Source organism: Macrotis lagotis, chromosome 1 (assembly GCF_037893015.1).
Source record: "Macrotis lagotis isolate mMagLag1 chromosome 1, bilby.v1.9.chrom.fasta, whole genome shotgun sequence".
In the NCBI taxonomy this organism is placed as follows: Eukaryota; Metazoa; Chordata; class Mammalia; order Peramelemorphia; family Peramelidae; genus Macrotis; species Macrotis lagotis.
The window spans coordinates 319518226-319534956 of NC_133658.1; the positions used below are offsets into that span (position 1 = coordinate 319518226).

Here is a 16731-nt window from a genome sequence, read left to right on the forward strand (position 1 = left end):
CCAAGGCAAATGGGGTTAAGTGGCTTGCCCAAGGCCACACAGCTAGATAATTATTAAGTGTCTGAGACCGGATTTGAACCCAGGTACTCCTGACTCCAATGCCAGTGCTTTATCCACTATGCCACCTAGCCGCCCTACCTTGGTCTCTTAAAGATGCATCTACCCTTGGAGCTGCATCTATGGGTACCAACATGCTAGAAAAAGAAGATTTGGAAGGGAAACCTGGTTTCTAAGGCATTCCAAGTGCAGGAGAAGCAAAGAGAGAGACACAGCATTTGCCACTTCTTGGGGACAAGGATGGCCATTTAATGTAGGTTGGTATACTTTGCATTATCCAGGTGTTCAAGAAGGAGGCAAACAAGAAATAGAGCTTATCTTTGCTTCCTCTCAGCAGATTCTCATCTGAGAGAAGTCTCATGGGGCCCCTGTTGGCCAGGTTGGCTAGGATGCCAATCTGATGGAAGAAGACTTGGACTAACTCTCCTTAAGACCCTGGATGTTTCTTTTCCTCTCTGAGCTCATACCTCCAGTCTGTAAAATGAGGATAATAATTCTTTTATTCTCTGTCTGATAGGATCATTTTGAGGTTCAGATAAGAGGATGGAAGTGAAAGGGCTTTGAGACACAGATGCATGAAATTCCAGATGGTGTGGAGCTATTACAATTCCCTCTGCACAGACTTTACTGAGGCCAGGGTCTATCCTCATCATGTGGCTGTGCCAGGCTGGCTGCCAGTCTCAGAAATGGGGATGGAGCAACTGGGGCTCTGGGGTCTCCCTGTCATAGGCTACCAGAACAATCTTATCTGTGGTCCAGGAAGGACACATTCCACAGAACTCTGCTCTCTGCAGGCTGACCCAATACTCCTTTCCATCTGTACACGTGCCACTACAGGCATCAATCATTCATGGCGGCCACCTTGGTTGAAATGGTTTTGAATTTTACCAAATATTTTCCAGGGAGAGAACATCTGCTGGCCTCAGAAGCTTCATGTGGGACTTTGGGGACTACCAAAAAAAAAAAAAAAAGAGCAAATGTGATACAGTGGGAAGAACGCTGAGTCTAGAGACAGGAGGCCTGGGTTTGAATCCTGTTTCTGATACATTCTAGTTATGTGACTATGGGTAAGCCACTTTAACCACTCTGAGTCTCAATTTACTCATCTGTGTAAGAGGGATACCAGGAGTCATTAGCTCACAGGGTTGTTGTGAGGCTCAAGTGAGAGAAAGTATGTAAAGCGCTTTATAAATGTCAATTGATAACAGTCTCTGCACCATGAAACCCACCACCAGCTCTTTGTGGCCTGGGTTCTGGTGGCAAGGGGGAGGCATGGGATTCTCCAGAAATTCCTTCCCAATTGAGGGCTTTTCCAAATTTGCTCGTGAGGAGGAAAAGGGGCCAGGGGGTTTCTTGTCCTCTTCCTGGTCATCATGCCCTTGGATGACATTAATAGCTGTGAAATAGCCCCATGGATAACTGAGAGCTGGAATTTATAAAAGAGTGACTTTAAAAAAATAAATAAAACTTTAGAAAGGATGACTTAGTCATTCTTCTCTAGTTCTGCTAATGGAGCTGGGCTCATTTCATGGAATATCCATACTGGTTCCAATGTTAGGACTCTGGTTAGTGGACAATGTAGCTGACAAAAGAGTGGATTCCTGTGAGATGGAGTTCCTGGACTCTTCTGACAGGCAGATTAAAATACTGACCTCAGGATAGCCACCCACATCATGTACATCAATTCCAAGGAAGTGCCCAAGTCCATGAGGCATGAATATAGCGCCCAGGTGGACCTTGACCATGTCATCCACATTGCCAGTCAAGATGCCAATGCGTGTGAGCTCCTCCAGGTGAACTCGGTCAGCCAAACGGTGCATGTCAGGCCAGGATACTCCTGGGGAAGGAGAAAGACAAGTTGCTTAGCAACTCTGGTCACGAGTTAACTTTAATGATGCTCTAGCAGGTGAAAAAGGACCTCCTATCTCAGGATGTCTGAAAACATGAGGGGCAACCTGATCCTCCTTGTCCCCAGACATTCCCACCAAAATCACCCATAGCATCATCAGACAAGGATGAGCTCATATTCTTAGTCTTTTCTTAAAGGGTTTAAGTGACTGGCAATCCTGCTCCATCACACAACAAGCTGTGCACTCAGCCTTGACCATGCCAGAAATGAAACTTATTCAGGGAAGATGCCCCCCCTCATCTGTTTCTAGTGAGAATATGCATTCTTGGTCTCCAGCAGTGTATGGATGGCTCAATACAACTCATCTCCACTGCTGGAGATTTCACTTAAAGCCACTGGCCCTTGTCTCCAGAGGGTGGCTCATTAAATACTGGAATAAGCAACCAAGGGAAAAATACCATTAAAAATAGGAGTTATCCATGAGATACCATCTTCTCAGGATCAAATGTCAGTTGAACCTGCTGGGTGGTCAGGCAAGTGATTCCCCGACTTCTCCTTCCAGCCTGAGGTGTAGCCTCTCCTAAGGATTTACCTACTTGCCTGGAATGGCTTCTATTTCCAGTCCATTCTTGTTACATCCTAAATTCAAGGAACGAACTCTTTATAGTGAACAGGCAACTGCCAGTTTGAAGGACATCTTTTCTTGCTATCTGGAGTCTGAGGAACAGCTTTATATTCCTCACTGATTTTGCAGGCTCTGTCCTGTCCTCAAGTTGGGACTGAGGGTAGATAAGAAAAAGGCCCCTCCATATGAATATCTGACAGATACTTAATTTCTTCTCCTTAAATCTCAGTTGGTTGGAGAATCTTTGTGCATGTGACTTTGGCTTTTTAGCTAAAACCTGGAGAAAGGAAACAAGACTGGGTAACCTTGAGCTCAATCAAGCTCTCCTGGCAGTAGCTGAATGTCACCCATATAGCAGAATGTGTTCTACTGAAGGAGTTGTTTGGGGGTTGGAGCTCACAGCAAAATGGGTGATTTGGCGGGGGCTGGCTTTGCCTCCAGTATCCCCCTGGGTATCTGAGTCACCTTCCAGAGCTGCTGCAGAGTGAAGGTAACTGGGTTAAGGTGCAGCTCCCTCCACCCAGTCCTGGCAAGCACTGCCACTGTCCAGGGCCAAAAACATCTGTAGCCCAGTCTGCTTCTCCCTTTGGGCTAGGTTGGCCTGGGCTTATGGGAGCTATATAGCTGGGCAGTAAGTGGTATGCCCCAGGATTCAAGATGTCCCCATCCCTCCTAATCAAATTCATCTTTGTCTCATGTGACTGGGCAAAGGTCAGCAGCCAAATAGCTTTCTAGGGGGGAAAAAACCCTCCCCTTAGCAAAGACAGATTGGTTGTCCCTCTTCCCAGAACCTGAAACTGTTGTCAGCTCCTAGTTCTAATGGGGCCCCTTTCAGGTGGTTCCTGTGGGGCTTGTCCCAGGGAGAGAGATAACGGGAAAACAGGGAATAGAACCAGGTAATAACTGAACTGGAACCTTTGAGATTAAAGCTAACTCCCCGTTCCAAAGCTAACTCCTTCATGTTCCAAAGCTAATTCCTTCATGTTCCATACAGTGAAATTAAGGTCCAGGGAAGGGAAGGGACTTGCTTGCCCTGGTGGAATGAGGGGCTAAAGATCCAGCTCAGTTTTCCTCCTACTGTCTTCTGCTTCCTCTTAGGAGGAAAAGAATTAAGAGTAGAATGGCAGAGAGAAGCTAAAGAACAATAACAAAGGTGGTATGAGAGTATATCCAGTATCTAGTGCAGGGAGAATAGTAAAGACTTTACCAGTGATCAGTGCCCAAGTTCCTAGCTCTCCCATCAACCCCATAGGACAGCTGAGGGCAAGAGGACCTTCTTCAATCATTCCTCTGGCTCCACTCAATCATTCCATACCAGTCCCCTATTGTCTCAAGCTCCCTGTCTTAGATTAAGTGGCTCTTACTCTCCCACAGTTAGGAGAGTCAGAGTCACACAGTTCTACTCAGTGGTAGAGAAATAGTGTCACTTTGTTTTCTGTGTGGCAAGTCCTTCCTATCCCAGTCATCTATCAACTTGCTCAAGACTGGGAGCTTCCAGGGGCCAGGACCTGAACTTAGTGCTTCCCATTGTCTCAGGACTGAGCATAAGTCAGGAAGAGGAGTAGTCTCACTGTTTCTATATATTTGCTTCTATTTCCTTTGAAGCTTCCTGAAGATAGCTCCTATAGGTCAAAGATCAATATAACTGACTTCAAGAACCATTCAAACTATTGGACTAGAATTAATAATGGAATTTCCTAAATTGAGTTGGGGACAGCTTGTTTTGTCTGGGAGTTGGGGCCAAGTTCTGACAGTAGATAGGAAAATGAAAACTGATAAGTGGGAGAAGAACACCAGGTCTGTTGGGGTTTCACTTGTTCTTGGGAACTGTACTGGGACCTATTATTTGGGGTCAATCTCAGGAGCTTCTATCCACTCATTTGAAGGGGTCTATCATAGGCATAAAGGACAGACACTAAGGGAAGGGACTGGGGTTCCACTGATCATATGCCATCACTCAGGAGAACTTGGCCAAGAGGGTCAACATCTTGGAGCCTGAGCTCAGGTTGTAAAAACAGGGTAAGGGTAGGGGTGGAGTCTGACTTTCCAACTGTCTAGGGAGTCACATGTAGAAAGTTGAAAGCAGGTGTGTCTCTTGACACTCCTACCACCAAGCCCAAGATATCAGATTTTAAGCATTCTCCAACTGCTAAAATTTATACACTTTAAAAGATAGCTCATTCCCCCCAGTTAAGGCCTTGGCCTCCTCCCCAGGCCCAGACCAAATTCACATGGAAACTTGGGCTTCTTTGGGAGGAATTAGAATGTTTTTCTATAGTATAGATGGACACATTGGAAAAGACAGGTAATAGGTCACAGGAATGGAGTCTCTAGGATTTCCACCTATCAGATTATTCAAGACCTTGGGCAAAAGCTGTTGAAGCCAGGGAGATATATGGCTACAAAGGACAGTTTTTCAGTGTAGGACCCTGAAAGATCTTATTTCCCACATTAGGCCTTTGATTCTTCTTGTTTGTTTATTTTTGGAAGGCAAATGGGGTTAAGTGACTTGCCCAGGTCAAAAAGCTAGGTAATTATTAAGTGTCTGAGGTCGAATTTGAACTCAAGTCCTCCTGAATCCAGGGTCGGTGCTCTATCCACTGCATCACCTAGCCACCCTGGGCCTTTGATTCTGGAATCCTGGGAGCCACATCTTTCCAAGACTCTATGGCCAGACTTTTGTAAGGGCTCCCAGGATTTTCTGTGAACACCTCCATCCACAGACTTCTATAAGTCTTTTTGTTTCTTCATAATGCCTTAAAGTTTCTTCTGAGATATGAAAACTGGTGTCAGCTGAATTAGAATTGGGTATAAGAGCTCTAAGGGATCTGTGTTTGTTTTGAGGGGGATGGGGCAGCTATAAAGCCCAGGAGAAAGTGAATGAACTGGGGAGATGGCTAAGCTGGGTGAAATCTAGAGAGAGACCCTGCCAACTTGACATTGCCTTCACTGAGTCTTTTAAATTCCAGACATAGCCCTACTCAATATCAGAGACACTAAATGGATCTCCCAGATAAAAAAACAATTACTAACAATCCATGGAGCAGCCCCTTTTTATTGTGATTTGAGGGGAAAGCATTTGTAATGATTGACAACTTTGTGTTCAGACTTTGGGCAGGCCACGGAAGCTTGACATTGGAAGGGGCATGACAGACTGATGCGAGTTAGCCAAGCTCATTGGAAGCAAGGAACATAGTGGTGTACCCATGCCAAACTTGGTCAATACTAGGGCAAAAAGGATTGTATTACTTATGTGATGGTCCCAGGAGGTAAGGAAACTGGTGAAAGTTCACCATTATCATCCAGAGGGGGGTGGAAACAGTCATTATGATTTCCAAATTGCCTTTCTATGTCAGATCAATGGTCTAGTTAGTCCTGCATCTGACAGGGGGATATTTGGAAAGCCCATGCCCCATCACTATCAGTCTTCTTCTGTAAACTCAGACAAATAGACCTTTAGGTCTGATGGAACCTTGATGGATCACCCTGCCTAATTTCCTAATCAGATCTGGTGAAATCATCCCACGTTCTCCACAGTGCCTTCTGCTTGATGTACAGCCTTCTTTCAAACTTCCTTGTTCTCTTAAGACTATGGCAAGGAAAACCAGCAAGGCAGTCTGAAAACCTTCTATTGGCTGCCCTGAGGAGTCCAGAATTGAGAAGGAATGAAGAAAGAGGCCTTGAAAGATTGAGTCTCCTCTCTTTAAGCCACTGAAGGGAAGCACAGATCCTCCCTTCCCCCACCCTCAGGCCCAACTCAGGAAGTAGGAATGATCTTGGGGCCTCAAAACCTGGTGTGAAGAGATAGCATTGGGTTTATGGCTTTCAAACTTGCTGACCCTAAAGAAAACACTCACTCTTGGTGTGAGCCATTGGGGCCAATTAGAAGAAGTCAAGCCATGGAGTAAACTGGGACCCCATGGGGTCAAACTGCAAAGGTCGTGCCTCTCCATGATAGGCTATCAGCCCATCACAGATACCCAGAATCATATGCTAGAAACATGAGCTCTTTCCCAACAGGATCTGCCTGGGGCAGCAGCCCCTGTCAGGACCTAGAGGCAAGATCAGCTTATATTCTTTTTGGTTACTTGGGAGGTAAGCCCCATTTTAAAGCTGAATAATCCAGACATTCAAGGAAAGTGGGGTTTGGAGCTGAGTGACTCAAGATAGGATCTTTACATGATCTCTTGATATCCTAAAGAGTGGACAGCCCCCTTCCATTCAGCACTGTGTAGACCTGGAACCAGAGAGGCTTGACTGCAATATCAGAAATTTGCAGGGGGGCACAGATATAAGAATATTTTGTTCTCTCCCCTTTCTCCATGCTCCCTCCCATCCTTTCTCTGGGGCTACGGGGAGGAAAGAATTTCTCTTAAAGAGATGGAAATGGTTCAAATGAAATTGAACTTGGAGTTGTTCAAAGTAACCCTTGAGCTGGACATGGGTCAATGTACCTGCTTCAGATGGTGTGAAGAGCCTCTTGTGCACCAAAAATAGCATCCTTAAAAATATGCAGCTCTGCTTGGGGTATGCCAGACACCATCTGGTATAGGGAAGAAGTCTAGCCTGGGAGCTGAGATGTAAGGTTTTAGACAAATCATTTAGCCCATTTTGACTTCAGTTTTTCCCCACCTATTAAATGGAGCTCACCATCCTTTTGCTGTCTCCCTCATGTTGGAGCTTATAAATCATAGATTCAGAGTTGGAAGAAGGTTAAGAGATCACAGTTCAGCTGCTTATTTTATGGATGAGAGGGGAAGCGGCTTGCCTACCATTCCAGTAGTAATAAAGTCAACAGAGCTGGGATTTAAACCCAGCTCCTCTAATACACTCCCTTCTCACCACCACACCTCCCTTCCCCTCCCCCTATCCAGAGTTTCTTTGTCACCAAATGCTGGATGGTCATAAATGTGAAATTGGGATGGAGTACTACCAGGGTCATTGCTATAAGCAACCAGGCTAATAAGATTCACAGTGCCAGGCTAATGAAGTTTCCAGGGGCTCAGGTCACTCACAAAATAAAATAAGTGCAAGCCTAGTTCAAATGGCTACCAGGCTTTAGGGCTGGGTGTGATCAGACAGCCTCTTCTTTCCATCTGTGCATAGCTTCCTATAGGAGCAGCATTCTCTGTGAAGCCTGAGGTAGCTGGATTTCCATGGCCTCTCATGGCCACAGCAGACCAGGCAGCACACCTGTCAAAGTACTTCTTTAATCTAGCTTTCTCCCTGGGGGAACAGTCACTGCAGCTCTGAACTCTCCAGGATGAGTTGTTGTCCATGGGTTAGCCCTGACTTGGGACCCAGGGAGCTCCTCTTCTTCAAAGAAGCCCATGTGGTGTCTCAGTTTAACATCTTGCTCATAAACAAGTGACCCGGACAACTAGCCTCAGGGATTCCTTTTGTGCTCCCAGTCGGGCCTGGCCAGGGGTCCCTAAACTGCCCCTGGTGGTAGTTCTGTGTTATTCCTTCCAACTTTTCCTTGACTTGCTCTCTTTTCTGCAGCCATAGGGGAGTTGTGTGGGCAAGATACTTTTAATTCTTAAAAGTGGTCCTGAAGGGTAGCTAGGTGGCACAGTGGATAGAGTACTGGCCCTAGAGTCAGGAGGACTTGAGTTCCCACACTTAATAATTACCTAGCTGTGTGATCCTGGGCAAGTCACTTAACCCCATTACCTTGCAAAAACCAAAAAAAAAAAAAAAAGTGGTCCGGGAAGTTCTCTTGAACCATGTCAAACAGGAGTTTATCAGATTCTGCCAGTCATGGGTTGGGGTTGTCTTCCTGTGCCTTATTTCCAAATTTAAACATGCTTAGAGACTGTAGGTCAGGTCCTGTAGGCTGAAAACTACAAGTTTGATATGGCCTTTTGGAAGGATGTACCAGGAGAGTCTATATTTGATAGAGTCTGCTGATTATTTTTCTACTCTTTCAATCCTGCCTTCCTCCTCACCCCTGCTGCCTGTCTAGACTATCTGTTCTCTGATCCCCACCATTTTCTGGATGTAAACATTTGTTAAATTCCTATTATGTGTTAGGAATATCTCATTTACTCCTTATAGTAACCTTGGCTCTAGAGGCTATTCTGATCCATATTTCGGGAGAAACTGTGGCAGAAGTTAAGGGCTAAGAGACTTGCCTAGTGTTTGAGGTAGATTTGAACTCAGGTCTTCCTGACTCCAGGCCTGGTCCTCCACTCACTGCACCACCTAGTTAAGAGGAATGACCTGATCAGACAGGAAGCAACTAAGCTCACCTTCAAAACCTGGTCCTATGAAACCCAAATTCAAATCTGAATCTGATCTTCTTTCCATTATGTTGTCAGTCTGAAATTCAACCTCAAACTGAATTCAATTTAATTCATCTAAATTTAACCCAACAGTCAGTCACCAACCTCAAGCTCATTCTCTCCTTCCCAGTCTCATTAATGAGTTGAAACAGACTAGTCTTTCCTTTGAAGAATGAACTTGGAAAGTTTTTCTCAAAAGTCATCCCTAATCTCACATCACTTCAGGGGACGGTCTTTTTAAGTTCCAAAATATCCTTCCCAAACAGCTTTACAAATTTTCCTACCATCAATCAAAACAGACCCAAAGCATATACCCAAAGGGCTTGACACTACAATCACTCCTGGTGTCTCTGAGCCTTCCCCACTGTCCCATCTTCTCCCTCCTTCCACTCCATTTCAGCCTGCTGAGTTTAAGCCAAAGACCTTGGATGATTGATATAGGGAAGCAAGCATTATGAAGAGGAGCCAATCTTGTGAAGCTCTGACTTCAAACGCATGCCCCGCTTAATTTCATTAACTGAAATGGAATTTGGTTAGCCAAAAGTTTAATGAGAGCCCCAGTCTTTTGGAGGAAAAAGTTAAAAGTGTGGTGAAGTAGCAAACAGCCTGACCATTGGGTCAAGAGGCTAAGGTATAGATGGCCAAGGAAATACTGATCCCCTGGGTGAGTTTCCTTCCTAGTGTGTAGATCTGGGCTCTTCCCAGAATTCCAACCCCTAAATTTGGCTGGGTCCTGCTCTTTGAACCACTCACACTGGAGATGCTTCCCCCACAAGGTCTCACACAGTGTGCTTCCTTGGCTGCTGGTTCATTTTTTTTTTTTGCATGTGTGTGGTTATAATTGTGACTGTGATTAAACCACAAAGAACTTGGCCCCGTTGTGTGGCCCGGATGGCGATTACAACACAAACACACAGCAAACAACAAACTGTGGCAACATTGTGCTAATTTCTCTCTGAATGTGTTAAGGTTATACTTCAGCTGCAGAGCCTGGTGCTGAGGGTGAAAGGTCCTGGATTCTTAATAGAGATTTGGCTGCCAAGACATGCATCTGGCCTGTGGCAACTGGGTGGCAAGACTTAAGAGTCTTGAATATCTCGTGAGCTCCAATTTGCCAGGGCCTTTCTTTTGCTCCTCTTGACACAAGCTGACTGTGGCGTTCAGGTGACTGAGTAAGCTACCTTGTCAGGATTAGATTATATCAACTCTGCCCTCACACCTCCCATTGAAGGGATCCAATTTAATATTTATGGGCAAAGGCAGAGTGGAATACCCATCTCTTATGTTAGCATAAAGACAGAGCTTGAGGCAGTGAGTGACCACTTTGATGAAGTGCATGTTCACAAGGGCAGACAGGACCCTGCACTAAGCCAACTTGAGACCAGACCAGGAATAACATCTATATGTAAACTTCCCAGCAATAAGTACTGCTAAATATAATCATTTCATTTTATCTGGCTTTAGTTTTCAAATTTGAACCTTATTAGCTGTTTGAACAAATCACCGAATCCAAGTCTCAGGTTCTTAATCTGTAAAATGAGCTTGCTAAGTATTGTATTGTTTACCTCACAGATGACACATGTTATCTGTGAAGTAAAAACAGTACTTGTTAAAAGGAAAGTGGACACTAAAGAGCTATACAAATCTGAGCTTTTGTGATTGACAGATTGTTGTTCATCCATATTGATGCCTTTTTTGTATTTCTAGTGTCATGCACTCTCATTTCCTTCTTCCCCCCAATATACATTCTCTTCTTTGATCCCCAAAGCTTCATCAGTTCATCTTTTTCCTTTTTTCTTTTTTTACTAATGGACTTCTACACTCAATAGACAACAACAAAGAACCAAAGAAGCTTCCTCATGCTCCTACATGTGAACTTTTGCCCTTATAGATCTGGTTTTGTTTCTGATGGCCTTTCCTTGCTCCCCACTTTTCTTGTCTGTAAATTCCTTAAGGTATGAATCATTATGCAATTCTTCATGTCATCTCCACAGATGCAAACCACAATATTCTTCTAGAAGTTTTCTTCCCTCCCCCACTAGAGGGAAACAGTAGGTATCTGGTTCCCATCAGTTCTCAAGATGCCAGGAAAGGCTCTCTATAGAATCTTACTATTTTTTTAAATAAAATTTTATTGGTATCTTTTATTTTTCACATCACCTACATTCCCCAACATTTATACCCCCTTAAGTCCCCCTACAGCCATTTTTTGTTAAGAGCAATATCTATACCAGGGCTTCTAAATCTGGCATTCATAAACTTAAATGTTTTATAACTATTCTAATATTATTATATATAATTTTTCTTGTTTATGCATTTAAAAAATATTATTCTGCAAAATCCATAGTCCTCTCCAGACAGTCAATAGGATACATGAAATAAACAAGATTCAGATCTTCAGATCTACATAATTTCCACAAGGGTCTGGGTGTTTGCCTTTATGGAAAGGAGCATGTATCCCAATGACATAATGATGAAAACAGTCATTCTTTCAAGGAGGAAGAGCTGATGAAGAATACTGGATTTTCAGAGATCACTGCAGACATAAAGAAGGGGTGAGTAAATCCCATGTGCAAGGTTGCATATGTTTAGTTCCGTATTCCCAAATGTTCTCAATTTAGAGCACAGGGAAATGTTTCTGGTTTTCTCTCCTCATATAAATTCACAAGATAACACTCTGAGTCTTTGCTGTGAGATCTAAAAATCTGCTACCTGATTCTCAACAATACCTTAGCACGATCTGATATAGAATCATTACCCATGAACTTTTCATGAAAAATGAAGCCTGGGGTAGTGGGTGGAGTTGGGGAGAGGTAAGAGAAGCAGGGGACCTACAGAGCACTTTTCAATGTATTTATCTTAGCAAGAATGGCAGCCGGAGATGCCGATCTAGGTATCATTTCACAATGTTTATTTAAAAAGGACAAGGGCTTTCTCCCAATTTCTTTCTTTTTCCTTTCAATGGACAAACTCTGCCATCAGTCCAACCAGAATCAGTAGGAGTTTGGGGCTGGACACAATAAGTCTGCAGTGAAACAGAATGCTGGAAGACGTGGATTTCAACAAGGGCTAATATCTCAGATGTCAGATTCTCATCTATGTAGAGATGTGCTGGGGGTGAACTTGCCAGGCCTGGAGCAGGGGGATGGAGAAGATGACCTCACTTTAAGAAGTTTTTCTACCCACATCTCCTGACAAAGCCTGACTGCTCAGCATCAACAGCTCAGACAAAATCTAGCTTGCTAACTCTTGCCAAGTCTAACTTTGTTATAGAACAACGAAAGGGGGTGGGGTGGGGGTAACAAGCTTTCCAGTCTCAGGCTAGGGGAAGTAAAGACAATGGATATGTTTTTTGTTGTCCTGGCCTGCCCGCTCCTCTCCAAGGCCCCTTTACACAACCCACACAGCTTGGGTTGGTAGAAACCAATCCCTCACAGCAACTCTGGGGCCTATCTGGAATGGCTTCCTGTTTCTGAGACTTTATGGAAACAAACATTAGCATCAATCAAAGACCATTCCCGGCTGGCTGGTTCAAGGCTGACAGCAACCGCAGTTTCAGTGGGGATCGAGAGAGCTTGTTAAATTGTTGAACTAGGGGAGGGAGAGGGAGAGGCAGAGGCAGAGGAAGGGAGACAGAAAGAGGCAGAAAGGGGGGCTGCTGAATGGTTGCCAGTTTGACCTAATGTGGCTGTTCCTAAGGAGCACCTTTCAAGACATAGAAGTCATTTCATCTGAATTCAAAAACAAGAGGTTTTGTGTATGTATGGATTCCCCAAATCCTCAGGAGGAATGGGGCAAAAAACCTGGCAAGTTACTGAAATTGTTGTTCTGTCCCACTTACTGGGAGAGTTGCAGAGGATTTTCACAGGAGAGTATCACTCACTAAAACTTGAAGATGGGGTTGGGGAGAGGGAAGGGGAGAAGAGCAGGAAGCCGACTGACAGGCAGAGAGCAGTAAGGTGGACTATATACATGAAAAAGGTTCAGCAAAGCTGGGGTTAGTCCCTGTGAGTTCTAAATGTTTTGGGGAACCTCAGTGTCCAACAGTGCAAGGATGAGATTTTTGTGAGTCAGAGGAAGAGATACTTCTTTTCCTCCTTTCCCAAAGCTTAGATTCAGCATCTTAGGACAAAGGAGTTAGAAAATTATAGTGATGCTCAAGCCTGTATCCTGTTCCTTAGCACCATGTTGTGGCAAGGGACAGATTCCACCCAGAAAGCCACTGAGCTCAGTTTCCAACACATGGTTTGACATTTGAAGGATGTGACTTTTCAGCTTAGAAGATGGGAAAAAAATTACACCCATTTGCTGCCACTATAACTAATTCCAGATAGGTCATGGCATCTCAAGAAATCACAGATATGGCTTTAAAAGTACAAACCCACATGCATTAAAAATATGTTTGTACTTTAAATTTATGATTGCTTCAAACAGGATTCTTTAACCTCAGCTGGTTTCTTTACCTAGATCTTCAAAAATGATTGCCACTAAATAATGGCCTTAGAGGGTAAAAGAATAGGGGAGAATCTTGGATAAGGCCTCTAGGTTCTCTGCAATGAACACTTGTAATTGAGAAAAATAAAGACCACAGAAATAGTGGTCCCACTATTTAGTCCCAAATCCTACACCCAGGTTATAAATACTACCCACATCATAGTGATGAACCAGCAGGGTCATTCCAAACAACTAACCTGTCTCCATTATTAAAAGGTCATGTTAGCCAGACTTCAGGGCCAGCTTCCCCACACTTCAAATTCTAATTGCTGGAAGGCTTAACTGTCTCCAGCAATGTGACTGGCTATACTGATCTAGTCACCCTCTCCCCCAGGACCCCTTGTTTGTGAGACAGCTGGTGGAGTTAGGGATGCTGGTTGAGGCTGGAATAACGAGGTCAGCTTGGTACAGGGTCAAGGCTCTGTAAATGGTTGTGACAGTACTGATTAAATACTCAAGTAAAATATACTTTTCAAAGGGCATTTGCTACAAACCACAAATAAACAGGAAATGGGCATCTGGTTTTTGGCCTCGACGTTTTTTGATCTTCCTAGTTGGAGATACTAAAAGCCAGCTCCCAGAGATGCTAGAGACAGTGATGGAGACAGATAGAAAGAATAAATGGCCATCTAACAACCACAAGGTGGGATCTTAGTAGAAGTAGAGAAAAAAATAATCATCACTTTGACAAAGATAGAATCTATGGGTAGAAGTGCCACCAGGGCAGGTAAGTATGCAAAGAACGTGAGGCGACAAGGCCAGCAAGGGGTAAGCAGACCATGCAAAAGAGGAGGCAGGCACACTAGGAAGGGAAAGAATGTGACTCTGAATTTGTGGTGTTTGAGTGAAACTGATACATGATGAATTCAGCTCTTGTGGACATTCTGTGGTTGGTTTGGTGGTGGGAAAAGAATTATAAAAATGTAAATATGTAAATACCATCCATGATAATAAAAATAATTAGAAAAAACAAAAACCTCTGGACAGAGTGAGCCTTTAGTAAAAAGCATGCTGTCTTCAGTGCCTTACATTTCCTTTACTGCTGTCTTGCACTAGGATCTTGTGACCCCTAATACTTACCCCAGTTAGATCCTATCTTTCTTCCATTCACCTCCACTAATACCAGTTCCATATCTCAATCCTAGATCAGACTCTTTGTGGTACAAAGGTAGCACAATCTTCCTAATTATCTTAGTTTATAATTTCGATTACATCCCTGACTCTTTCCCAACCCTGATTTTCCATCTCCAATTAATGCTGACTCCTCCACCACAATTTCCCTTTTCCTCCTTAGGCCACCACATTCACTGGCTAGTTGGTCCACTTACAATGCTTTCTTATTAGTCTTTCTGCCTAGAATGACTCTGTTCTTTAATCCTTTCTCCACAAAGCTGATCACCCTTTTACAGCTTAAGTCTGACTTACTACTTCCCTTCCTATTTCTGAATCAGTCTCTTTCTCTGAAAAGTACAATACAACACATTTATTATTATTATTATTATTATTATTATTATTATTATTATTAAGCACCAATGAGGTGCTAGGGAAGTAAATATAAATTAATTTAAGAAGGAATTAGATTGTGAGCTCCTTGAGGGCAGAGATTGTTTTTTGCCTCTTTTTGTAGCCCCCCAGCCCTTAGGACAGTGTCTGGTATAAGTAGGTGCTTAATAAATGTTTATTGACTGATTAATGGAGGAAATGATAATTGACTTGGACTTTGAAGCTCTTTTCTTAGCCTCCTTTGCTCAGTCATCATCCATATCATCATTTCTATCTGCTTAGGGTATCTCCTAAGGCTCTGACCTAGGCCCTCTTTTTTTTTTATATTACTCTCAGTGACCTCACCAGTCAACTCTCAAATCTATATATCCAGCCCTAGTTTCTTATCTGAGCTCCAATCTCCCATTACTAATGGCCTTTTAGACATTTCAATTCGATATACATAAATACCCCAAACTGAAATGTACAGAATGGAACCGTCTATCTTTCACTGCTTCAGTATTATTCTTTATTCTTTATGGTCCCTAACTGCAAACATCCAAGCAGGTGTTCAACTTTGATGTCTGTATCTCCACAAAGTTGTTGCCATTCATTCTCTTCATTCTACTGTGAGAAATTTAATTCTCTCAAATTTAATATCTAATTATTGAATCAGGACCAAGGTTTTTTCCCCTTTTCTACTTCCTCAATCCAGAAATCAACTAGTGTGGGAAATTTCTTTTAGAGATTTACCGAGGCCAAGATCTAATCAGACAGTAAAAGAAATTCTAAGTTTGGCCTAATGGGTACATTCCTGCTCATTATGTTTGCTTGGACAGGTGTAGGGAAAAGTTGATTCTCTTCATTATCAAGACAGGTGATATGGAAATTGATGTTTCTTTGTCAAAGATTTGAGTAACTTTCAGTCACATACTCTATGACCTTCATTTTAATATAGGTGACACCTTCCACTGTGTTAACCAATCTGAAGTGATTGTCACCCTTCAGGAACACCTACTCCTTGAAGGGCATATAAACTTTAATCTGCCATTAGCAACTTTTGGTCTATGAGAAGAGGCCAAATGACCATGCTTTTTATTACTAAGTTGCTGGTCTTACTGGTAAAATGATTAAATTACCCCCAAACTATGCTTCTTGAACCTTTTTTTTTTTTAATCCATTACACTACTTATCATCACACTACAGAGACCCCAGACAGCCCTCTAGTTCAGGAACTCAATCCCTTTAGCCTGGACCACTACAACATCCAAATCTATCTCTAATTCCTTTTTGCAGGATATTTTCTTAATTCACAAATCTAATTTTCCCTTGTATCTCACTCAAAAAACTCCTGTGATTCCCATAAATATCTATGTTCAAATGTAACATCTCCATTTGACACTTTAAAGTTCTCCATACCTGGCCTCTTCTTACCTTCTTACCTTTCCTATTTTTTTTATCTGTTACTCTCTCTTTTACATATGCTGGTCTATTTGCCTTTTTTCTCTAATTTAAATTTTATTTTTTCTTGTAGTTCCATATTCTATCCTTTTCTCCACCTATTAAGAATATGAAAAATATGATATCATAAAATATATATATATATATGAAAACATATTTCTGGACACCCCCCCCCCCAAAAAAAGCAGGAAAAATAAAGGGAAGTGCCTTAAACTGCCTTCTGAGTCCATCAGCTCTCAATCTGGAGAACAGTATTTTATCTCATGACTCACACTGGTCTATTTGGTTTCCTCCACATGGAACACTCGATAACCCCTCATCTTCAAAGCCTGGAATGCTCCTCTTCTGAACTTCCACCTCTTTAGAATACTTATCTTCTTCAAGACTAAGCTCCTCTTCTACCTTCTACAAGAGGCATTTCTCAGTTTCCCTGAGCTATGAGTGCCTTTCCTCTCCTGAGATCAACTCTGTATATAACT

The 16731-nt window shown here is 42.9% G+C and overlaps 1 protein-coding gene across 2 annotated transcripts in view; it reads right to left on the reverse strand.

The window, feature by feature from the left end:
- The window catches only part of PEPD (peptidase D), a 249686-nt gene that overhangs the window by 10626 nt on the left and 222329 nt on the right, over positions 1-16731 (reverse strand). For both annotated transcript variants that reach the window (XM_074211491.1, XM_074211492.1), the window contains one exon: positions 1710-1894. In XM_074211491.1, the coding sequence (XP_074067592.1) occupies positions 1710-1894 (185 nt within the window). The remainder of the gene's footprint in view (positions 1-1709; positions 1895-16731) is intronic.